The sequence below is a fragment of the Trypanosoma brucei genome, chromosome 10, assembly GCF_000210295.1.
Source record: "Trypanosoma brucei gambiense DAL972 chromosome 10, complete sequence".
In the NCBI taxonomy this organism is placed as follows: Eukaryota; Euglenozoa; class Kinetoplastea; order Trypanosomatida; family Trypanosomatidae; genus Trypanosoma; species Trypanosoma brucei.
In genome coordinates this window covers 2272635-2289649 of record NC_026743.1, presented here as the reverse complement: position 1 = coordinate 2289649, position 17015 = coordinate 2272635, and the positions used below count along the sequence as shown (strand labels likewise).

The 17015-nt window shown below is 47.4% G+C and overlaps 12 protein-coding genes across 12 annotated transcripts; 4 read left to right on the top strand and 8 right to left on the bottom strand.

The window, feature by feature from the left end:
• Window positions 1-1837: 1837 nt before the first annotated feature.
• On the bottom strand, window positions 1838-2212 carry TbgDal_X11760 (T. brucei spp.-specific protein; the record flags this gene model as incomplete). Its single annotated transcript, XM_011780043.1, has 1 exon — window positions 1838-2212. One exon carries the CDS (start codon window positions 2210-2212, stop codon window positions 1838-1840), a length of 375 nt encoding a protein of 124 aa, XP_011778345.1.
• A 455-nt stretch (window positions 2213-2667) lies between these two features.
• TbgDal_X11750 (hypothetical protein, unlikely) lies at window positions 2668-3042 on the top strand (the record flags this gene model as incomplete). The annotated part of the gene is made up of 1 exon (XM_011780042.1): window positions 2668-3042. The coding sequence occupies one exon, from the start codon at window positions 2668-2670 to the stop codon at window positions 3040-3042; it is 375 nt and encodes a 124-aa protein (XP_011778344.1).
• A 193-nt stretch (window positions 3043-3235) lies between these two features.
• TbgDal_X11740 (protein kinase, putative) lies at window positions 3236-4852 on the bottom strand (the record flags this gene model as incomplete). The annotated part of the gene is made up of 1 exon (XM_011780041.1): window positions 3236-4852. One exon carries the CDS (start codon window positions 4850-4852, stop codon window positions 3236-3238), a length of 1617 nt encoding a protein of 538 aa, XP_011778343.1.
• Window positions 4853-5238: 386 nt separating this feature from the next.
• On the bottom strand, window positions 5239-6540 carry TbgDal_X11730 (hypothetical protein, conserved; the record flags this gene model as incomplete). The annotated part of the gene is made up of 1 exon (XM_011780040.1): window positions 5239-6540. The coding sequence occupies one exon, from the start codon at window positions 6538-6540 to the stop codon at window positions 5239-5241; it is 1302 nt and encodes a 433-aa protein (XP_011778342.1).
• Window positions 6541-6849: 309 nt separating this feature from the next.
• TbgDal_X11720 (T. brucei spp.-specific protein) lies at window positions 6850-7422 on the top strand (the record flags this gene model as incomplete). Its single annotated transcript, XM_011780039.1, has 1 exon — window positions 6850-7422. One exon carries the CDS (start codon window positions 6850-6852, stop codon window positions 7420-7422), a length of 573 nt encoding a protein of 190 aa, XP_011778341.1.
• A 100-nt stretch (window positions 7423-7522) lies between these two features.
• On the bottom strand, window positions 7523-7930 carry TbgDal_X11710 (hypothetical protein, unlikely; the record flags this gene model as incomplete). The annotated part of the gene is made up of 1 exon (XM_011780038.1): window positions 7523-7930. The coding sequence occupies one exon, from the start codon at window positions 7928-7930 to the stop codon at window positions 7523-7525; it is 408 nt and encodes a 135-aa protein (XP_011778340.1).
• A 531-nt stretch (window positions 7931-8461) lies between these two features.
• TbgDal_X11700 (hypothetical protein, conserved) lies at window positions 8462-11710 on the bottom strand (the record flags this gene model as incomplete). The annotated part of the gene is made up of 1 exon (XM_011780037.1): window positions 8462-11710. The coding sequence occupies one exon, from the start codon at window positions 11708-11710 to the stop codon at window positions 8462-8464; it is 3249 nt and encodes a 1082-aa protein (XP_011778339.1).
• A 400-nt stretch (window positions 11711-12110) lies between these two features.
• Window positions 12111-13115, bottom strand: TbgDal_X11690 (oxidoreductase, putative; the record flags this gene model as incomplete). The annotated part of the gene is made up of 1 exon (XM_011780036.1): window positions 12111-13115. One exon carries the CDS (start codon window positions 13113-13115, stop codon window positions 12111-12113), a length of 1005 nt encoding a protein of 334 aa, XP_011778338.1.
• Window positions 13116-13297: 182 nt separating this feature from the next.
• On the top strand, window positions 13298-13840 carry TbgDal_X11680 (hypothetical protein; the record flags this gene model as incomplete). Its single annotated transcript, XM_011780035.1, has 1 exon — window positions 13298-13840. One exon carries the CDS (start codon window positions 13298-13300, stop codon window positions 13838-13840), a length of 543 nt encoding a protein of 180 aa, XP_011778337.1.
• Window positions 13841-14008: 168 nt separating this feature from the next.
• Window positions 14009-14548, bottom strand: TbgDal_X11670 (T. brucei spp.-specific protein; the record flags this gene model as incomplete). Its single annotated transcript, XM_011780034.1, has 1 exon — window positions 14009-14548. One exon carries the CDS (start codon window positions 14546-14548, stop codon window positions 14009-14011), a length of 540 nt encoding a protein of 179 aa, XP_011778336.1.
• A 1438-nt stretch (window positions 14549-15986) lies between these two features.
• On the bottom strand, window positions 15987-16361 carry TbgDal_X11660 (conserved hypothetical protein, unlikely; the record flags this gene model as incomplete). Its single annotated transcript, XM_011780033.1, has 1 exon — window positions 15987-16361. The coding sequence occupies one exon, from the start codon at window positions 16359-16361 to the stop codon at window positions 15987-15989; it is 375 nt and encodes a 124-aa protein (XP_011778335.1).
• Window positions 16362-16363: 2 nt separating this feature from the next.
• On the top strand, window positions 16364-16855 carry TbgDal_X11650 (T. brucei spp.-specific protein; the record flags this gene model as incomplete). Its single annotated transcript, XM_011780032.1, has 1 exon — window positions 16364-16855. The coding sequence occupies one exon, from the start codon at window positions 16364-16366 to the stop codon at window positions 16853-16855; it is 492 nt and encodes a 163-aa protein (XP_011778334.1).
• Between the last annotated feature and the right edge of the window lie 160 nt (window positions 16856-17015).

Genomic DNA, 17015 nt, shown 5'->3' with positions numbered 1-17015 from the left:
TTAATAAGAAAATGCAGAAATAGAAATGTGAAAGGGTCTGGAAAATAAATAGAAAAGGTAAAAAAATTTACTACTATAAGCGGCACACATACACACACACAAAAAAAAAACTTGTATATATAGACGGTGATAGCAATAACAATAATGTGTTAACCGTTGAACACAAAATCACACTGCAGTCACAAATCCTTTTTTAAAAAAAAATGCCGTAACAACTACCGACAAATGTGGGAGTTGAATATTCTGCAGCGTAGAAGGATTCAACCACGTACGCAAAAACATGCAGATGTATGTAAGCGGGAGGGGAATGGATCTTCACACCAGCAACATGTTCATATATATATATATATATATATATATATATATTACACCGCTTTCTATAGTATCAGGGGAATGGATATAAGGCTACGGCGACAAGGGGCGTTTGTTGCACTTTGCATGGTGCGTAGCGTCCCGCTTTCCCCTTTCCTTTTCTTTTGAAAAAAAAAAAAAAGAAACGGACTTACAGCCGCCCATCCCCATCTTTTATTGATGCACCACACCACCAATCAGGACCTCTGGGTAACCCCCACGGCCGCCCTCATTGTCCACCCACCATTTTACTTCGTTTTCACACACATATACGTAAATACATAAATATATAAACACATATATACCAGACAAACAAAAACAGCAAGCGAACAATTCATTTATGAAAAAAAAAATCAGCTGACAGATTCCCTTTCTCCTCATCCCCCTCCCCCTACACACACGAGTTTCGCTTCCGTGTTACGCCTCTTTTTCCCCTTTCCTCTCTTCTATACGTCACTTGCCACTACTCCGCATTCCACACGAATGTGAAAAAAAGTGAACCCTAGAAGGGGAAAAACAGCCATAGAGGGGGGAGAAACAAAAACAAAAAATCACTAAAAAAGGACAAAAAAGATTTGTACAGCAATGGAAAAGGCAGTACGTTTATTGGGCACCGATGTAAATCAATGAGGGGTAATAAACGGGGGTCTAAATAGTGTACGGTAGTAAAGAAGAGGATATAGCGCGAACAAGGCAACGATAACAACAAAGATTGGCCTTATTGTTGCCGCCTTGCCTAACCATTACTGTTTTTTTTTTTTTGTCACTCGAGTTGGCGGTGTGAGACAACGACAGGCTCATCAACTCCTTTTTATAACTATTTTCTTTGCCTTATTATTCCCTTCCTCCCCTACACACACACACGTAGCATTCATCCATATTTCTCCTCCTCACACAAACACATTACTCGCAACGTTTATCATGTTATTTTTCCCTTTATTTTTCTCTTCTCTTACTTACTTTCTCATCACTCGGCTTTACCTTTCTCTCTCTCTCTTTACGCCTTCTTCTCCCATACCTCCTCTCCCTGTGTTCCGTCACCCATACTTCACGTAGAGTGCTCTGGAGTAAACCAAAATGGCTTCAGAAACAGCAGTAGCAGAAGCAGGGACAAAAGAAAAATCGAACAATTCCCTGACTTTTCTTTCTGTTAATAATAATGATGATAATGATGATCATTGTTTACTTCATCTTTTTAAAATTCTGTAAAACCAAAAAAAAGTGAGGGGAATAGAGAAACTGACGGGCATGAATATACACCCCGGGCTACAATCACTTAATTCTTCGCTTTTCCTTCCCTTCTGTCCTTCCTTCTTTCATTCCCACCGTAAGTAAATATATAAAGGGGTGTCTAAACGGAACTATTTAAATGCAAGTCGTGCTGTGTTATGCCTAGTCAAGGAGCAAAGGTAAAAACAAAAAAAATGAACCAAATGAGCAAAACCAAAATGTGCAGGGAATAATTTCTGCACGCGTAGCATATTTGTTATATATATATATATATATATATATACATAACACGCCCTACCGCGACGCCTTCTTCTTCTTTCCCACACAGCCACCGCCACATACGCGTACGGCAAGGTAAAAAGATATGCAGCATGTGGTGGGAGCGAACTGGAAGGGGAGAAAGGGAGCGGAAAGGGGGCAATGTTGCGCGAACAAAGTGTAAGCACAGTATCACACACATGCAGTACGAAAGGAAAACAATAAGATGCTCAGCTTGAACTTCTCTGAGGGAAATTTTCATCCACATGTGTTTTTGCCTGTGGTAAGAAGGATGGAAACTGTACACTGAAATCATATGCTTTCCTCTACATAGACGCACACGGTCCCCTCTTGTTTCCCTTTCGTCCTGCATCGTGAGTGTGCGTGCGGGATAATCTGTGTTCTAACATGAAGAAGAAACTAACAACGCAATAGATAACAATTAATTTTAGTGAAATAAAACAACAACACCAACAAAAAAACAAAACCGTAACCCTGAAACCCTTCCGCTCTCCCCCCCCCTCCACCATACACAGACACACACACCTTTTAATCCCACCCTCACTGCGAAAGATAGAGAAATGCGCCCTTAGTTGGCCGGTTGGTTGGTTGGTTGGGGGAGAAACGAGAGGAAGAAGAAAATGTTTTCCCCTTTACTCTTGTTACATTTTAGTTCTTTTACTTAATTATTTACTGTCTTTCCTCACCTCTCGCTCTTTCTCCCTTCTCTTTAATAATAACAATAAAAAAAAGTGGTGCCACACCAGCTGAGTGACCACCCATTCGGTGCCGCATAAATGAAGTAGAGCAAATAAAGTAAAAAATGAAATGCAGCCAAGAACCATAATCGGCAGTAGAAACTCGGTGAAATCAGCTTCTCAACCTGGTGAAACAAAACATGGAGCAGAAAGGGAAGGAAGTAGCCAGCCGTTTTGCTCAGAAGCTTCCATATTTCTTGTTATTACCAGCTCACACATATATATTAGTACGACAGCACTCCTTCCGATGTGTGCACTTACGATTAAACATACTGTAAAAGAAAAAAAAATGTCACCTCTCCCCCTTCACGCGGTTACAACAGCAAACCCTCCCCCCCCCCCAAAAAAAAAAAACTGTCTCTTAAGATATCCTCAAGTGGTATTCGTCAACCATCCCCACCTACACGAAAATTCGGCGGTCATCTCACCCGTCCACGTTCGATAATGGAGTGGGATGGGAAGAGAAATGGAGGAACGCGATCAAACGCAAAGAAACAAACATATGCCTCTGTACGGGCGTATGGAGAGGTAGTAAAGAGAAAGAAAAGAAAGAAAATGATGGGGAAAGTGAAAAAGAGAGTTTACAAAGACAAATGAAAAAGGAAAGTAGCATCAGCTGACCCCTTTCCCCTTTCATCTCAGGTTTTTGAGGAGGCGTAAAGCACCGGTCCCATGGGGTTTCCCACAAGAACCTTGTACATTGACGAAACTGCAGCACACGGCGCGACACGTACCATTTGTAATGAAGCAGGTCCAGGTGGGTCAGCCGCCATCATTCTGTTGTCACGGTTGCGGCTATCATTTCCAAAGCGCGCGCCAATGCCACTCCGTCCAGCGCTAGCCGCTGCATTGTTGGGGTAGTTCGGGGGTGCGGGAGCCCCCGTGCATGTCCTCGCCCCTACAAATAGCGGTGGTACATGAACCTGTTGATGAACTTGAGCAGGTGCCGAATGGAGGGCGGTTACCGTGTTGGGGTACGCAACAGGTGGAAGAAGCAGGTGTAAAGGCGAACCGGGTATGCTGGAGGCCAGTGAAGGTTGCGAAGAAGTTATCACGACCCCAGTAGGATGGCCAACAACCCCAACAAGAGGTATTCTAGTACAGTCGCTTGGAGGAAAGGAAAGCTGCTGCCGGCGCTGCGACTGAGCGGCAAATCCAGGTCGCTTCTCCCATCGAGCAACACTGACACCGGAAGACGCTGCGTTGCATGATGATGAAACGAAGTCAGCGGAGGGAGACGAGCCACATACGCTGCTTTCTTCATCGCTACCCGCCCGAAATACGGTAGGCTCGATGTGACCCCCATGTACACAATGCTGCGTAAAAAAGGGATGACTTAGGGCGTCAGAACAAGATAACCTTCTTCTCTCATCTGGTTCAAGGAGCCTCGAAATCAAGTTCACAAAAGCTTCCTCCTCCGCTAGTAGCTGACCTGACTTACAGTTTTCCGCAGTTTTGCTGCGTAGCTTGAGAACGAGGTGACGTATATTTGTTTCCGCATCCACCGCATTTCCCCTCCACACAACACTCTGAGCAGGATAATCCGCACCGCACATCGACCTCTCTTGCCGCGGCAATCCAACAGTGTGGGATATCAGGCTCAGTAAATCTTGTGGGTTCGCCCCATAAAAGAGCGGCTCTCCCGTGTAAAGCTCATACAGTAGACACCCTACACTCCATGAGTCAATACGATGTGTGTAGGGAACACATAGCATAACCTCGGGCGCACGATACCAAAGTGACTGGATGTCGTAGTATCTGTTATCACGAAACTGACGCACCGCTCCAAAATCAATAAGACAGGTTCCTTTGAAATCTTGTTCTGTGTCGTGGTGCACAGTGGGAGGACGAAGCATGACATTTTCCGGCTTAACGTCGCAGTGCATGTATCCAATATCATGGAGCGCTGCAAGCGCCCGAAGAACACGCCCTGCAATGACGTGCACGTCACGCAACGGCAAAGGACGGTATCCCCTCCCTTGTAGAATGTCCAACAGGCTCATTTGGAGAACCTCAGTCACAATACAAAGACACTTACGATGCTCAAAGTATCCTAGCATGTTCAACGTATCTCCGTTGTTTACCAGGGCCCGCAGCACTCCAATTTCATTCATAGCTGCGCGGCGGTACGCGGGGTCACCCCGTGCAACCTTGATGGCTACTTGCGCCCCAGTTTTTGTGTCGTGACAGAGTAAAACTTGCCCATAGGTGCCCTTTCCCAGTGCCTTAAGTACGGCGTAGCGGTCACCTAGCATGGGAAGTAAGCCACGAGTTGCCGTCACTTATTCCGCCTTATTAGTGCTGTTTTCTTTTGTTCTACGACTGGCTCAATAGATGCACCCCGTAACCGTTGATATTTTGAAATACGCCGCTGAAATAGCGTCTGTTCACCAAACCAGAGCCCCCCCCCCAAAAAAAAAAAGAAAGAAAGGAAAGGAAAGAGAACGACATAACACAAACCTCTCTATGCGCCGCTACCGGCCATCAAAAACAAACCACAAAGTTCCGGGCGTGACCTCTCACGCCGGAGGCCAACTGTAACTGAAGCGCGCACTAAAACCTTACGGCGCTGTATACCACCACCACACCTTCATGGCGCGGTAGAAACACAAACAAGCCCAGGGGGAAGCGAAGTACATCTTTATAGCGTGTCACGCGAAAGAGCGGTAAGTGTTTTGAAGTCCACGCGCCACACAGCGACAGCATAGTCTCCACCCGCGGATGCGAAAAGGTACACGTCTTTATCCTTTTGATCGTTTGTACTTTGCTTGCCACTGCAAGAAACGGTGCCACCATCACAGCAACGGGGGCGCCGCACGTCATATCCAAACAATGCGCAGCCCGCTACCTTATCTGGTGGCATTGCAACACTGTTAACAGTAGAATTGTGAAAGGTTAGAATGGAAATAACCCGGCCCGAACCTTCATCAAACAGACGCAGTGTGTGATCCCAGGAGCCAGCGACCACTAGATGGCGCTGCAGCGCCACACACCCTAAACCCTTTGAGAGGGTGACTTCCCACCTCAAAACGAGAGAGATATTCGTAACAGTAGCACTCCCAGCGTCGTCTCGAGTCTCCGCAGTGCTTTCGACTACTGTATAGCACTGAAGACGGCCCTCAGCCGATGTTACGAGAAGCGCAGCACCGGACCACACACACGCAACTGCTGTTTCCGCAAAAGCACGAATTATCGCCAGCTGCAGGCCGCACGTACTGTTGAGTGAAACGTTCCCGCTCTCAAACGCAACTGCGATGTGGGTCGAATCTCGAAAACTAATACACATTATTGTACCACATTTCGCCAGGGTACCGGCAGCAGAGAAAGACCGCGAACAATTAACTTTTAACCCTTCACAAGACAGGGGTGTTCGAGAAATCAAACAGACATCCCATAGGCTAACAATTCCATTGCTGTCATGCGGAACCGCGAGTAGAAACTTAGTTGGGGAGGAACAGACAGAAGGCACCGGGCAGAACCCGTGCTGCGGTACATCAATTGTATGCAGTAGCTCCACAAACTTCTCAGTCTCCAAGCCGCATTCCTCACCACCAAATCCACTATCAAAATCGCATAAGCGAATTTTCCACACATAAAGTTGTTGATTTCGACATTGTGTGTAAAACCAAACCTCCGTAGTCTCTGCACTGTCAGCGACCGCTTCTGTAAAGGAGAGGAACCCGACCTGCAGCACGCCATCCCCAGCCGAAGAAGAAAATGACCCCTCCGTTACCATCTTCGTGCTCCCTCTCACGGTTTGGACCGGATGAAACGAAAACAGAGCCTCACGCAGCTCCAAATCCCACAACCTAACTATTCCGTCGACGTCGCCACTAAGCAAAAAGTTGGCAAACACCCCCTGGCCGTCCAGAGCGCAGGTCGAAACAGCACTACAATGCTGCTTCAGGACGAACAAGGGTTGGTGGGCCCGCGACGACGACATAAATAACAGTACACCTTCGCTACGAGAAAACCGTTACACGCAGCCCAAGAGCATGCAAACCAACTGCAACCATATCAGTAGAGAGGTGCAAACAAAATAGAAAAGAAAAGCAGAGGTTGCATACGGAGATGCAGTTGCTGAGTTACAACGACTACATGCACCTTCCGCTTTGTCCCCGTGGGGGTAGCGGGAAAAGAGCATATCCATGCAGCCACATCCTTATAGAAGGTGTTGAAACGCAAACAACGCCTTTGTGCTACGGGTCGTTTGCTTCCGACTACCATTCATATGTGACGTACGGCGTTCACGATGTGTCGGGTGAAAGGGAAGACAATTTTTCGCTTTGCGCTACTCACGGTACCACATACTGCGCTGGAAAAACAAAAACGGCGGCCATTTACACTAAACTACTGCCATTCTTGCATTCGCACACTGAACCAGCGACCATCACGGTCGCAACCAAATGTCCCCCCAATTCAACGCCCTACACTGCTATCTTCATATCAAGAACCCACAACGCAGGCGAAAACTGCAACATGCCCTCCACGTAACATACGGTTCGACCACTCAGCGAGTGCAAACAAAAAGTGCGAGGCGGGGCAGCAAAGCCAATGCACCCGAAGTTTTCATAGCCTCCAAGGAGCAACCAGCGTGAATGGTAACGAAGGACGGCACACCGTTTGGTCACACCATGACACTAGCCACAACAGCGAAATCCAACCGCAAAAGCCTCCCAAAAAAGAACAAAGACTTTGCAACCAGTTGGGCAAATTGCTCGGTGTAAACTACAAACCCATTACTCAAAAAACGACAGCACAAGTGACCGCACCGTGCCGCGGTGGGCATAACAAGTGTCGCCGTGCAGACCAAAAGGGAAATTAGCGAGTAACATTTGCCGAGTTGATTCCGAATCCTCTTCAGTTTGATACACAAATACAAGTATCAAAAAGGTATATGCACCATAGTACACCCCGCAACCCCACTAACCCCGCACTTTTCTCTTACTGACTGTCTCTTTTGGAGGTGCAGCATGCCTTGGGAATGATATTGTCGAAGAAGTTTTGCGGTTTACCCCCTCGTGCACAAGAACATCAACAAAACCTTCTTCATTTGCGGCCTCAGAGTTGAAGCGATTGATTCGGGCACAGTTCATCCCTTGTACGTCTGGGTGACCTCCTTGTGACAAAATCGAAGAGTATCTCGTGTAGCCTATGAAGAGCTGCAGCTCATTCTGCGCACTACTCTGATTATATCTTGGAACACACACCAATTCGAAAAAATAAGGACAGCAAGTTTCCGTCTTAACGACTAAACAAGGAACTATCAATCTCTCACGGAACTTTTTGATGCAACCGGCATAAACAAACCAAAATACAGCACCACCAAACATCTGCACGTGCCCCAAGACTCAGCTTTTGTACACGAAGAAGTGGCTTACAAACCAGCGGCCGGTTCATCGGGAAAACACACGACAACAACAACTCAACGCAGAAGTGATACGGCAAGGAGGATATGTGGAGGTAATAATGTGCCTTGGCCGCAGCATGTGCGCGGCTTTCAACTAAGTATCAGAAAATTAGAAATGAAGAAAAATAGCAATACGTTGAAGCGGCAAAAGGGTATTTAACTTGGGATCATTCTCACTTTTTGTAGTTTGCACGGTACACAAGGACATACTATTGGTCTAGGTGTGAGTAAGTTGTAATGAGTAGAACTCTGATTTCAAAAAAAAAAAACAGTACATAATTCTGCATTTCCTCTGAATGCTTGCAGCAGCTTTTACTACTTTTCATTGAGATATACATGTTATTGTTTTTACATACCTTCTTGTCGCTGTTTTATTTTTCTCCAAAATATGCTCGGTTGCTTTCTACTCGTGTTCTAGAAAACATCAGGAAAGGGTTTTCTGTTCGTGCTCACGCTACTCTTTCACAAGAGCCCGAACCGAACTTTCGTAAGCCTTAAAAGCGTCAATCCCAACTTTTTGTTCTTGCGATATCGCGTAATCAGTACTGCGAAACTGAGTCTCATCATTTACTTCTTCAAGACGAATAGCCCTCATGTCGATTCTTTCGTGATTTGCTGTCTCATTAACGCGCAGCAGACTTAATATTTCCTCCCAAATTTCCTCAGGTACATTTGTTCCCTCAAGCAAAAGCGTATGGATCTGGTGGTTAACCTTTAACACATTGTACAGTGCTTCCCCCCCAATTTCACCGATTGGGTTATAGTCCAAGTATATTGCTTCAATACGAGGAGCCTGCAGAAGTGCGTCAGCAATCATCTCACACCCGACATCCGTTATCATATTCATCCCAAGGTCAACAGCACGTATGGAGCCGCACTCGACCATCACTTCGCACAATAACCGGACATCCTCATCGTTTAGTTTGTACTGTTTCCCCTTAGAATTCAAATTGATCGTTTTATCCGCAAGTCTCCCCTTTCTATGCTTCAGCAGGATCTTTTTCAAATCGATTGAGCCTCTGTTAAGGTGCAGAAGCTCGTTTAATTTGAAAATCACTTCCTCAGGTATTGGATTTCCCTCGAGAGACAAGGTAGTTACGTAATCGTTTTCCGCGAGACACTTAACAAGCTCATATCCACCAGTTTCATCTATCTCATTGTGCGACAGGTTAACAGACGTTATCTTGGGACAGCTGGATAACGCTTCTGCAATAAAAGGAACGCTATCACTCGTTAATTTATTGTTAGACATGTCGACGGAGGTAATGTGTTCGTTGTTCACGATTGCCGCGCAGAGAAGATGGCAGGCTGCATCGGTAAAAGGTAAAACCGGGTCTTTGAAAACCAGCAGCGGTATTACTTCGTTTTCGTTGATAGACGTTAACAAGGGTTTGAGTGATTTCGGTTGTGCGTTAACCATTAGTTCTTGGTTCATCCTGCAAAATACATCGGCAGACACTCTCTCTGGGACGATCACCTCCCGAAGCGTTGCATTCGCCTTTACAGTATTTGTCAAATTGATTATCCCCGTCGACGTTACTTCAGTACCACGAAGATTGAGGATTTGAAGCACGCAGTTCTTCGACAAAAGTCCCTTTGCGAGTTCACCGAGACCTTCGTCGTCGACTGGGTTGAGAGAGAGATCGATATGACAAATACCAGAGCCTTCATGAGCCAAAAGCTTGCCAATGCTTTTACATCCCTCCGTTCCAACACTGTTACCTGACAAAATTAATTCCCTGACAACCGATATACCACGAAGTTGCACGCACAGGGTATTAACCGATTCGTCGGTGATGGGCCGGGGACAATTCTTTCTTGCCAAATCAAGTTTAGGTGTTTTAATACTTCCGTCTCTCAGCATGTACATCACGTCCTTAAAACCCCTTGGTTCTTTGTTCATGTCAGCAGCTTCAGCAATTTTGGTGCGCAGATCCGAAGTAACGGTTGTCTTCTCAAATAAAATGCTTGTCAACGCGTAGTTAAACCTCAACGTATCAACAAAATCTCCAGCACCAACATCGGTTATAGAGTTGTTTGAGAGGTTAAGGTGTTGCAGTGAAGCGTTGGTGCGAAGAGCGTGGGCCAAACGCTGTGCACCACGGTCGGTGATCGAATTACTCTCAAGATTCAGCTCCACGATTGTGCTGTTCGTCATTAACATCTCGCATAAATACGTCACCCCTATATCACCAACTACATTCTTCGACAAATCCACAGTGGTTACAACCTTATTCAGTACCAAAGCATTGCACAGTATCCTAACTGAGGTGTCGTTACAGTACTCTTCACCTGTTTTCCCTGAAAGAGCCACCTTAGTTACGGAAGCCGGTCTGTTTTCAATGTCACTTACAATTGTTTGAACAGTTTTTGGTGCCTGGTTAAGAAGAATCAATTCATCAATCTCGCTCATGCAGTCCCCCGACAGGAGGTTGTTGACGAGATTAAGAACTTTGATTGTAGGATTCAGCTGCAAGGTGTTCAGTATGGAGGTTTCTGCTTCATCATCAATCCTGTTATTCGCCAAATTTAATTCCTCCAGTACCCCTTGCTGGTGGAGGCGCTGGAAAAGAACCTTTGCACCGCGGGACGTAATGTTGTTGTTCGCAAGGCCAAGAATACGAAGGGTCTTGTTTTGTTGCAATGCCGCAGCCAGAAGTTCCGCCCCCTTATCACCCGCAGAAGTGTTACCCAGGTTAAGCTCCAACATAATCGTGTTGAGTTTCAAAACTGGGGCCACAAAGCGCGCCGCAGTCTGCGTAAGCCTTTCCCACTGAAGGTTAACACTTGTACATGATGGATCATTGGTACGTATTGCAGCAACGGCTCTTTTCAGGCAAGATGGCTCTTTGTTGAGTTCGCACTCGTGTGCAATGGTGGAACGAACGCTGGAGGTAACGGATGTGTCTGAGACATCAAATGAGGTAATTACATCATTGGTGTTAAACAACGTTTTTGACATTTGTTGCATTCCGTAATTGCTGATGCGGATATTTTTACTGAAAGATATTGAAGTTATCGTTGGGTGATGCAAAAGGTCGGCGCGCTCAATAAACTGAGAGACGCCTGCATCTGATATATCATTGTCACTTAGGTCAACGTGAGATACAGCACTGTTCTTCAGTAAATCACCAATCAGTGTGGCTCCAGCATCCCCAGCAGCGCATCCAGAGACGATCAGACTCCTCAATGCATGGGTATCAAGTATGAAAAAAGTGAGAAGACGCGGGTCAATCTTGTTGATGTTCATACCACTTATATCCAGCTCCTCGGCTTCACCGGCCAACAAAGATTGATGTATTTCCTTGGAATGCTGGTCCTGTTTGGCCAGCAGTGCCAAGTTGTTTACAACGGCTGACGAACACTGGTTTCCGCTAACATCAAATATTGTTGGATGAACCTGGTTGTTGAATATGGAAATAAATTCTCTTGCACCAGCGTCATCTATCAGATTTTCGTTAAGATACACTTCTTTGATATTCGAATTCTTCTTGATATAAGTACACAGCAGCGATGCCCCTGCGGATGTTATTTCATTTTTGGAAAGATTTATATTCTCAATCCGCACAGGAGACAATTCCATCGCCGAAATTAGAGTATCCAGCTGGGAGTCATTCATTTTTTCTCCACACCACTGTACATTCGTCACGCCTACTCTTGCTACCTGACATATCAGGTCGTTGAACGGTTGTGTTTTCTCCATTCTGCTTTTCTTTCTCTGTTTCGCACCTTAGTCGACCAACAATTCTCTTTATCCTACTATGAAATTTTTTAAAAAAAATAGAAGAAAAACAAGCTCAGGTCAATGAATGCGGCGTGCAGTGCCGCATACAACGGCACACCCATTTCGTTTTGTATTATTTCGTGGACCGCAGGCTCCTCCTCCGTAAAATACAAAAGACGTCCCTGTAAGGTGAACATGGGGAAAAGTCGGTTCAAAGTGAGATTTCAAACAAAGGATCTGTCATATATATATGTATATACTCTTTGGAGCCACACGCACAGAGACAATAATAAGAATAATACCAGAGGACCACCATCCATTCACCTTCTCCCTTGTTAGCGCAGGGCTGCATCACAACCAAACGCACATAGAAAGATAATCAAATCTCAACGATGACCTTTCCCTTATTCCGCCTTTCGTACATATACTCCACCGCATCAGCCACAGCTTCCAACCCTTTAAACTTCGAAGGGTCAATACAGCTCTGTAGTGTTCCTTGTTCGTACATCTGGCAAAGCCGTGAAAAGTGTAGTTTCGCATATTTGATATAATGTGGGAGAAAAAAGGTGTTGAGGGACGCGCTTTTTGACAAGAGACGCATTGGCAATGGTGCTTTACCTTTCTCAGAATAGTCCCAGCTACCTCCGTTACTATACCCAGAAATGCCCCCAATAGAGAGTACGCGGCCGCGGAGGGAAATGTTATCTACCACGACATCCAGCATGTCACCTCCCACAGATTCGTAGGCAACATTTACACCCGTTGGCATAAGTTGTTTCATTGCCTCACCAACTGACTCACGTTCCCCAACAATAACATGATCACACCCTAGTTCCTTCAGCATGTTTTCCTTACTGCAGGAGGAAGTTACTCCGACAACAGTACAGTCGTAGACTTTCTTCAATATCTGCACGGCGAATTGTCCTGTCCCTCCACCAGCGGCCGTAACAACCGCTAATTCCCCCCTTAACGGCTTCAAAATCTCACCTATTGAAATAGATGCGGTCGTCCCACTGAGATCAAGGGGCAGATACTCACACTTCAGTAAAGGGACCTTCTTAGCAGATCTGGAAGGAACCACTTGATATTCACAGAAAGCACCGAAGGCTTGCGTGACTACAACATCACCGGCACAAAACTGTTTGATACCATCACCCACTGCAACGACTTCACCGAGGGCCTCGAAGCCACAGTCAAAGGGAGGTACAGTCCCTGGCAAGTATTTCCCTGCAGTGAAGTTGATATCGCTAGCGTTAATGCCAACAAACCGGTTTTTCACCAGAAGCTCAGTTGACTTAAGATAGGAAGGGATAGGAGATGACAGAACCTCAGTAGCTTCACGGAAGTTTGAGGACAGTCTCTTCGCTACAATTTTCCTCTGCATGCCAGTGGGCTGTCAGCTTAAAAAAAAAAAGACTTTGCTTTCTCCTCCTTGTAAATAAACGGTAAGGAAGATAAGAACACCAACGCCTACATGGACGCGAACATTGGCGATTGTACACATATACGGGCATCATCTGTAGCACGACTAACCTTAAGCGTCATAAAGTGGATAACCCGAAAAAAATGTTAGCAAAGACAAAGTGGCATTTACCAGGAGCTCAAAGCATCCGCTGCCCTGAAAGGGCGAAAGCGCAAAGAGCGAAACCCGACTGGAGCACACGTATCCCGACACCGATCGCTAACAGTTTAAACGACCCGAATATCCACGGGATGCACCTGCGTCTCTCGGTACTCGAGGGCGAACCGCCACAACTAGCTGTAAAAAAAAAAACCGCAACACGGCAAGCTAGGAGGGTGGCGCCTTCGTCACACACCTCGGTAGCAGAAACAGCCGCTAGGCCGTACCCCCCCCCCCCCCCCAACACACACACACAGACACACCTCGGGAACTTCTCATGCCGCCCCCACCTGTCCTCAGCAAAAGAAAAGAGAGAAACTACATCCCCTCCCGCCGAGAAAAAAGAAAAAGAAAAAACACACAAAGAGCAGCAATGGGGCAGCCAACCACCGTACACACAAGTAAGAAAAATGGCGACCGCGGGGAGCCAGGAGGCCCGCACTGCAAGGAAATGCGTAGGAGGCTCACCGGGTCACCGGTGCGGTTGAGGCGAGCGCACCGCCAAGACGAAGAGGAGAAGAAACCTATGATCAGTAGAAGTTAGCGTCGGCAGTTACCTGATCAGCCGGTGGAACACGAAACCCTCGACGAACTGGGGAGACGTACCAAGCGACAGGGCCAATGCGGGAGCTCCTTACCTGTAAAACCCCCTCGTTTCACTTTAGGAAGGGGAGCCGGATAAATCGACCAACGCGCAGAGCGGGAAGGAGCAGACAACCGTGAAAGCGAAAGAGTGACAACCATTCTCCGTTCGTAAGGCAATTCGTAAGCAGCGGAAGTTCGGACACCGACTTCGCCATTGACCTTTGATGCCAGAATAACGCACCATCGGGAGGCCAGATCGTTCCTTGGGGGGCGCACCCCCTCCAGGAAAATGAAGGTGCAACGGTTACGCGTGAAAAGATGCTGGGATCGAGCACCGCGGAGTGCCGTGCAACTGGAAAAGGGCGGTGCTGCGACACAGCCGCCATCCAAAACACTGAAAAAACAACGAGGAGGATACCAAGCCCCACTCGTGGCAAAAGGATGTACGGGAGGGAGGGTGGAAGCCACAAATTCCTGAAAAGGAAAATTTCGGACCGAAGGGCAGGGTGTGTCGAGTGGTGAGAACCCCAGCCAAAGGTGAATGGCACCAAATAGGGCCTATCGAAAGGGAGGTGGGTCACTCGTCCGACATAACCTCGCTGCGCAAGCATGTTGCTTCCGCTGGGGCGCGGCTGCACACAGTTTTCAGCTTGAAGATGGTTGTTTTCCTCTGCCTACTGAGAAAAGGGGAACCAGAAAGAGTTGTGGAAAGCGAGATTTTTGGCCGATTAGACAACGCCGAGGTGTCAGTTCTTCTGATTTGAGGGCCAAATATCACTATATGCGAAACTGTGGAGCTGTCAGGTGAAACGAAATCCTGCTGTCACAAGTGGCTGCAGGATGACGAAGAGGCGAAGGAGACGAAAAAAAAATCAGTAGTAGTTGATAAGTCCGTCAAGGAGTGGTTGTGGCCTCGCGTTTTCCAGAGGGTCGGTAAAAGCAAGAATATTATTGGCAATGCCAACTACGTTGCCGCAGCGGCAGGGCGTGGCTATTTTCTGAAGCAGGGGATTCCCATCTCTTGCGTGTATCCCACTTTGACGAAATTTGGGAGGGCTTGCTAGCACCGTCTTCTGGGGCAAGGGGCCACGGTAACGTTATCAATCCACCCTGCGACAGCAAATGCTCTTTTGCCTTTTTCGTTTCCTTGGAAGTTTGCTTCTTTGCTTGTCCCTCGTAGCCGCTGTCGTTGAGCAAGGATGCCGGGGAAGCCCCAGCCCAATTTCACATGGATCGCAGCGGAATAGTTGGGGTCTGCCTCGCTAAAGGAGCTCGTGTTTTCAGTGGAGCTCTGCGGTTGAGAAACTGGCGTCTGTATTTTACAGGCCGGTCCAACACCGTAGAAATTTGCTTGACTCCGAGGCGCCGGGGTCAAGTTTGCTGAAGATGCCGAGATAGAAGAGGAGGGCTCGAGGGGAATTCGATGATTGGCTGGTTGGAACCATTTGGTTTAAGGGGAAAGTGGGAGGGACTACCATACAGAGGCGCGCGAGTCACAAGCACACCGGGGCGGGAGGGGAAGAAGGCATTTTTTTCATCAACAGCAACTCGCTAGGGAAGTGCTGCTGGGGGGGCACCCGGCCTGCTATTTCTCCGCGCCACCACCAGCTGTGTTGACGTAATGCCAGACTTAAGTAAACCCTAAGTTCGGGTGGAGCTGGGGCTGGGCAGAAATTCTCATACGGGGGTCACTTTTGTGGTGCGTTTACGAAACCGCACAGCGCTGGTGTCACAGGCATCTGTGGAACGTCATTTTTTCACCATTTTCCAGGCACGTTGCGGCGGGCCATGAAAAGTGTCTTCTATGTTTGATAATTTCCATGGGTATCCTTCGAAATCGTTTCAGCGCAGTCCCCTGGCCGCGAGACAGTTTTTCCACCAATGAACTATCAGCCGCACGGGGGAGAACGGAGTGACTTGAGACGAAAAACCCACAGTGACGAAACCTGGACACCGTTGCTACGCGGGAGCAAGAATTGTTCGTGCCGTTAAACGCGAGGGCAGCGAGACATGCATTGTTCGTAACTTACCTTAATGACACCACGTCCTTTAAAGTGACCACAGCTCGCGTGAGACAAAAGAGGGTCCCTCAGCCGCGGAATGGCGCCTTGCAATTATGAAGGGGTCGTTGGGCAGCTCAAAGAGTATGAGGGGGAAAGCACACAACCTCCTCCCACGGTTCAGGGCCCAAAACCGTCCAAGTTGGAGGCCAATATGCAAAACCTTCTCAGTGTGGCGAGTCGACGCTGAAGTTTGGGGCGCGCCGAGTAGAGTAAGCGCGCGCACCGACATTGGGGTATTAAAGGGAAAGTGAACTCTCAGAGCGTGCGCCATTAAAGGGCAACGTGAGTTGGCGCTATCTGCCTTTTCCTCCCTTTCACCATATTTCTGTAGGGCCAACGGGGAAAAGGTTTCATTTCCCATCAATGTGGAATGCAGTGCGGGTGCCGTCTCAAACTGAGAAGGGTTTGTTCCTTGCGACGATGGCCTGTGGGTGCGCACCAACTTCTTTGCTCTTCCGTGAGAAACGTGTGAATACTGGGGAAGCAAACCTTCCACTTTCCATGGGCGCCGACACGTTGCCTCCCCAAAGGACACAAAGTCCACCTGTGTGGAGGAAAGTGTCCCAGGGCGCTTCAAGGTTCACCTTCTGGCGATCCAGATGGATTCACAGGAGGACAACCTCCAACAAATGCGGCTGTGGGTGCAGCTCCAGCTGTAACCAGCAGAATCAAAGGAGTAATGGGAGAAACAAAGCTTGGATACATCCCCAAGCGATTCAGCAGGAGAGTTCCCACCCCGTGAAGTTGCGTAAGAACCCGTGGACTAATAGCATGCCCGGGGTATGCCTTTTTACAGTCACAACCGGGCAAAGCGACAAACAACACGGTGGTAAAACATATGTGTGTGACTTCTGAAGAGTAAGAAAAACTGAAAAAATGCTTTAAAGCCTCTCATAACCATGACTTCCGCCCGGACTTCTAAGCATCAGCGGCACTTCTAAAATGCGTGGAGCTCAAAGAAAAACGTGGATAAATATAAAGGGATTCCCATACCAGGAAAGGCGAGGAAGAGACA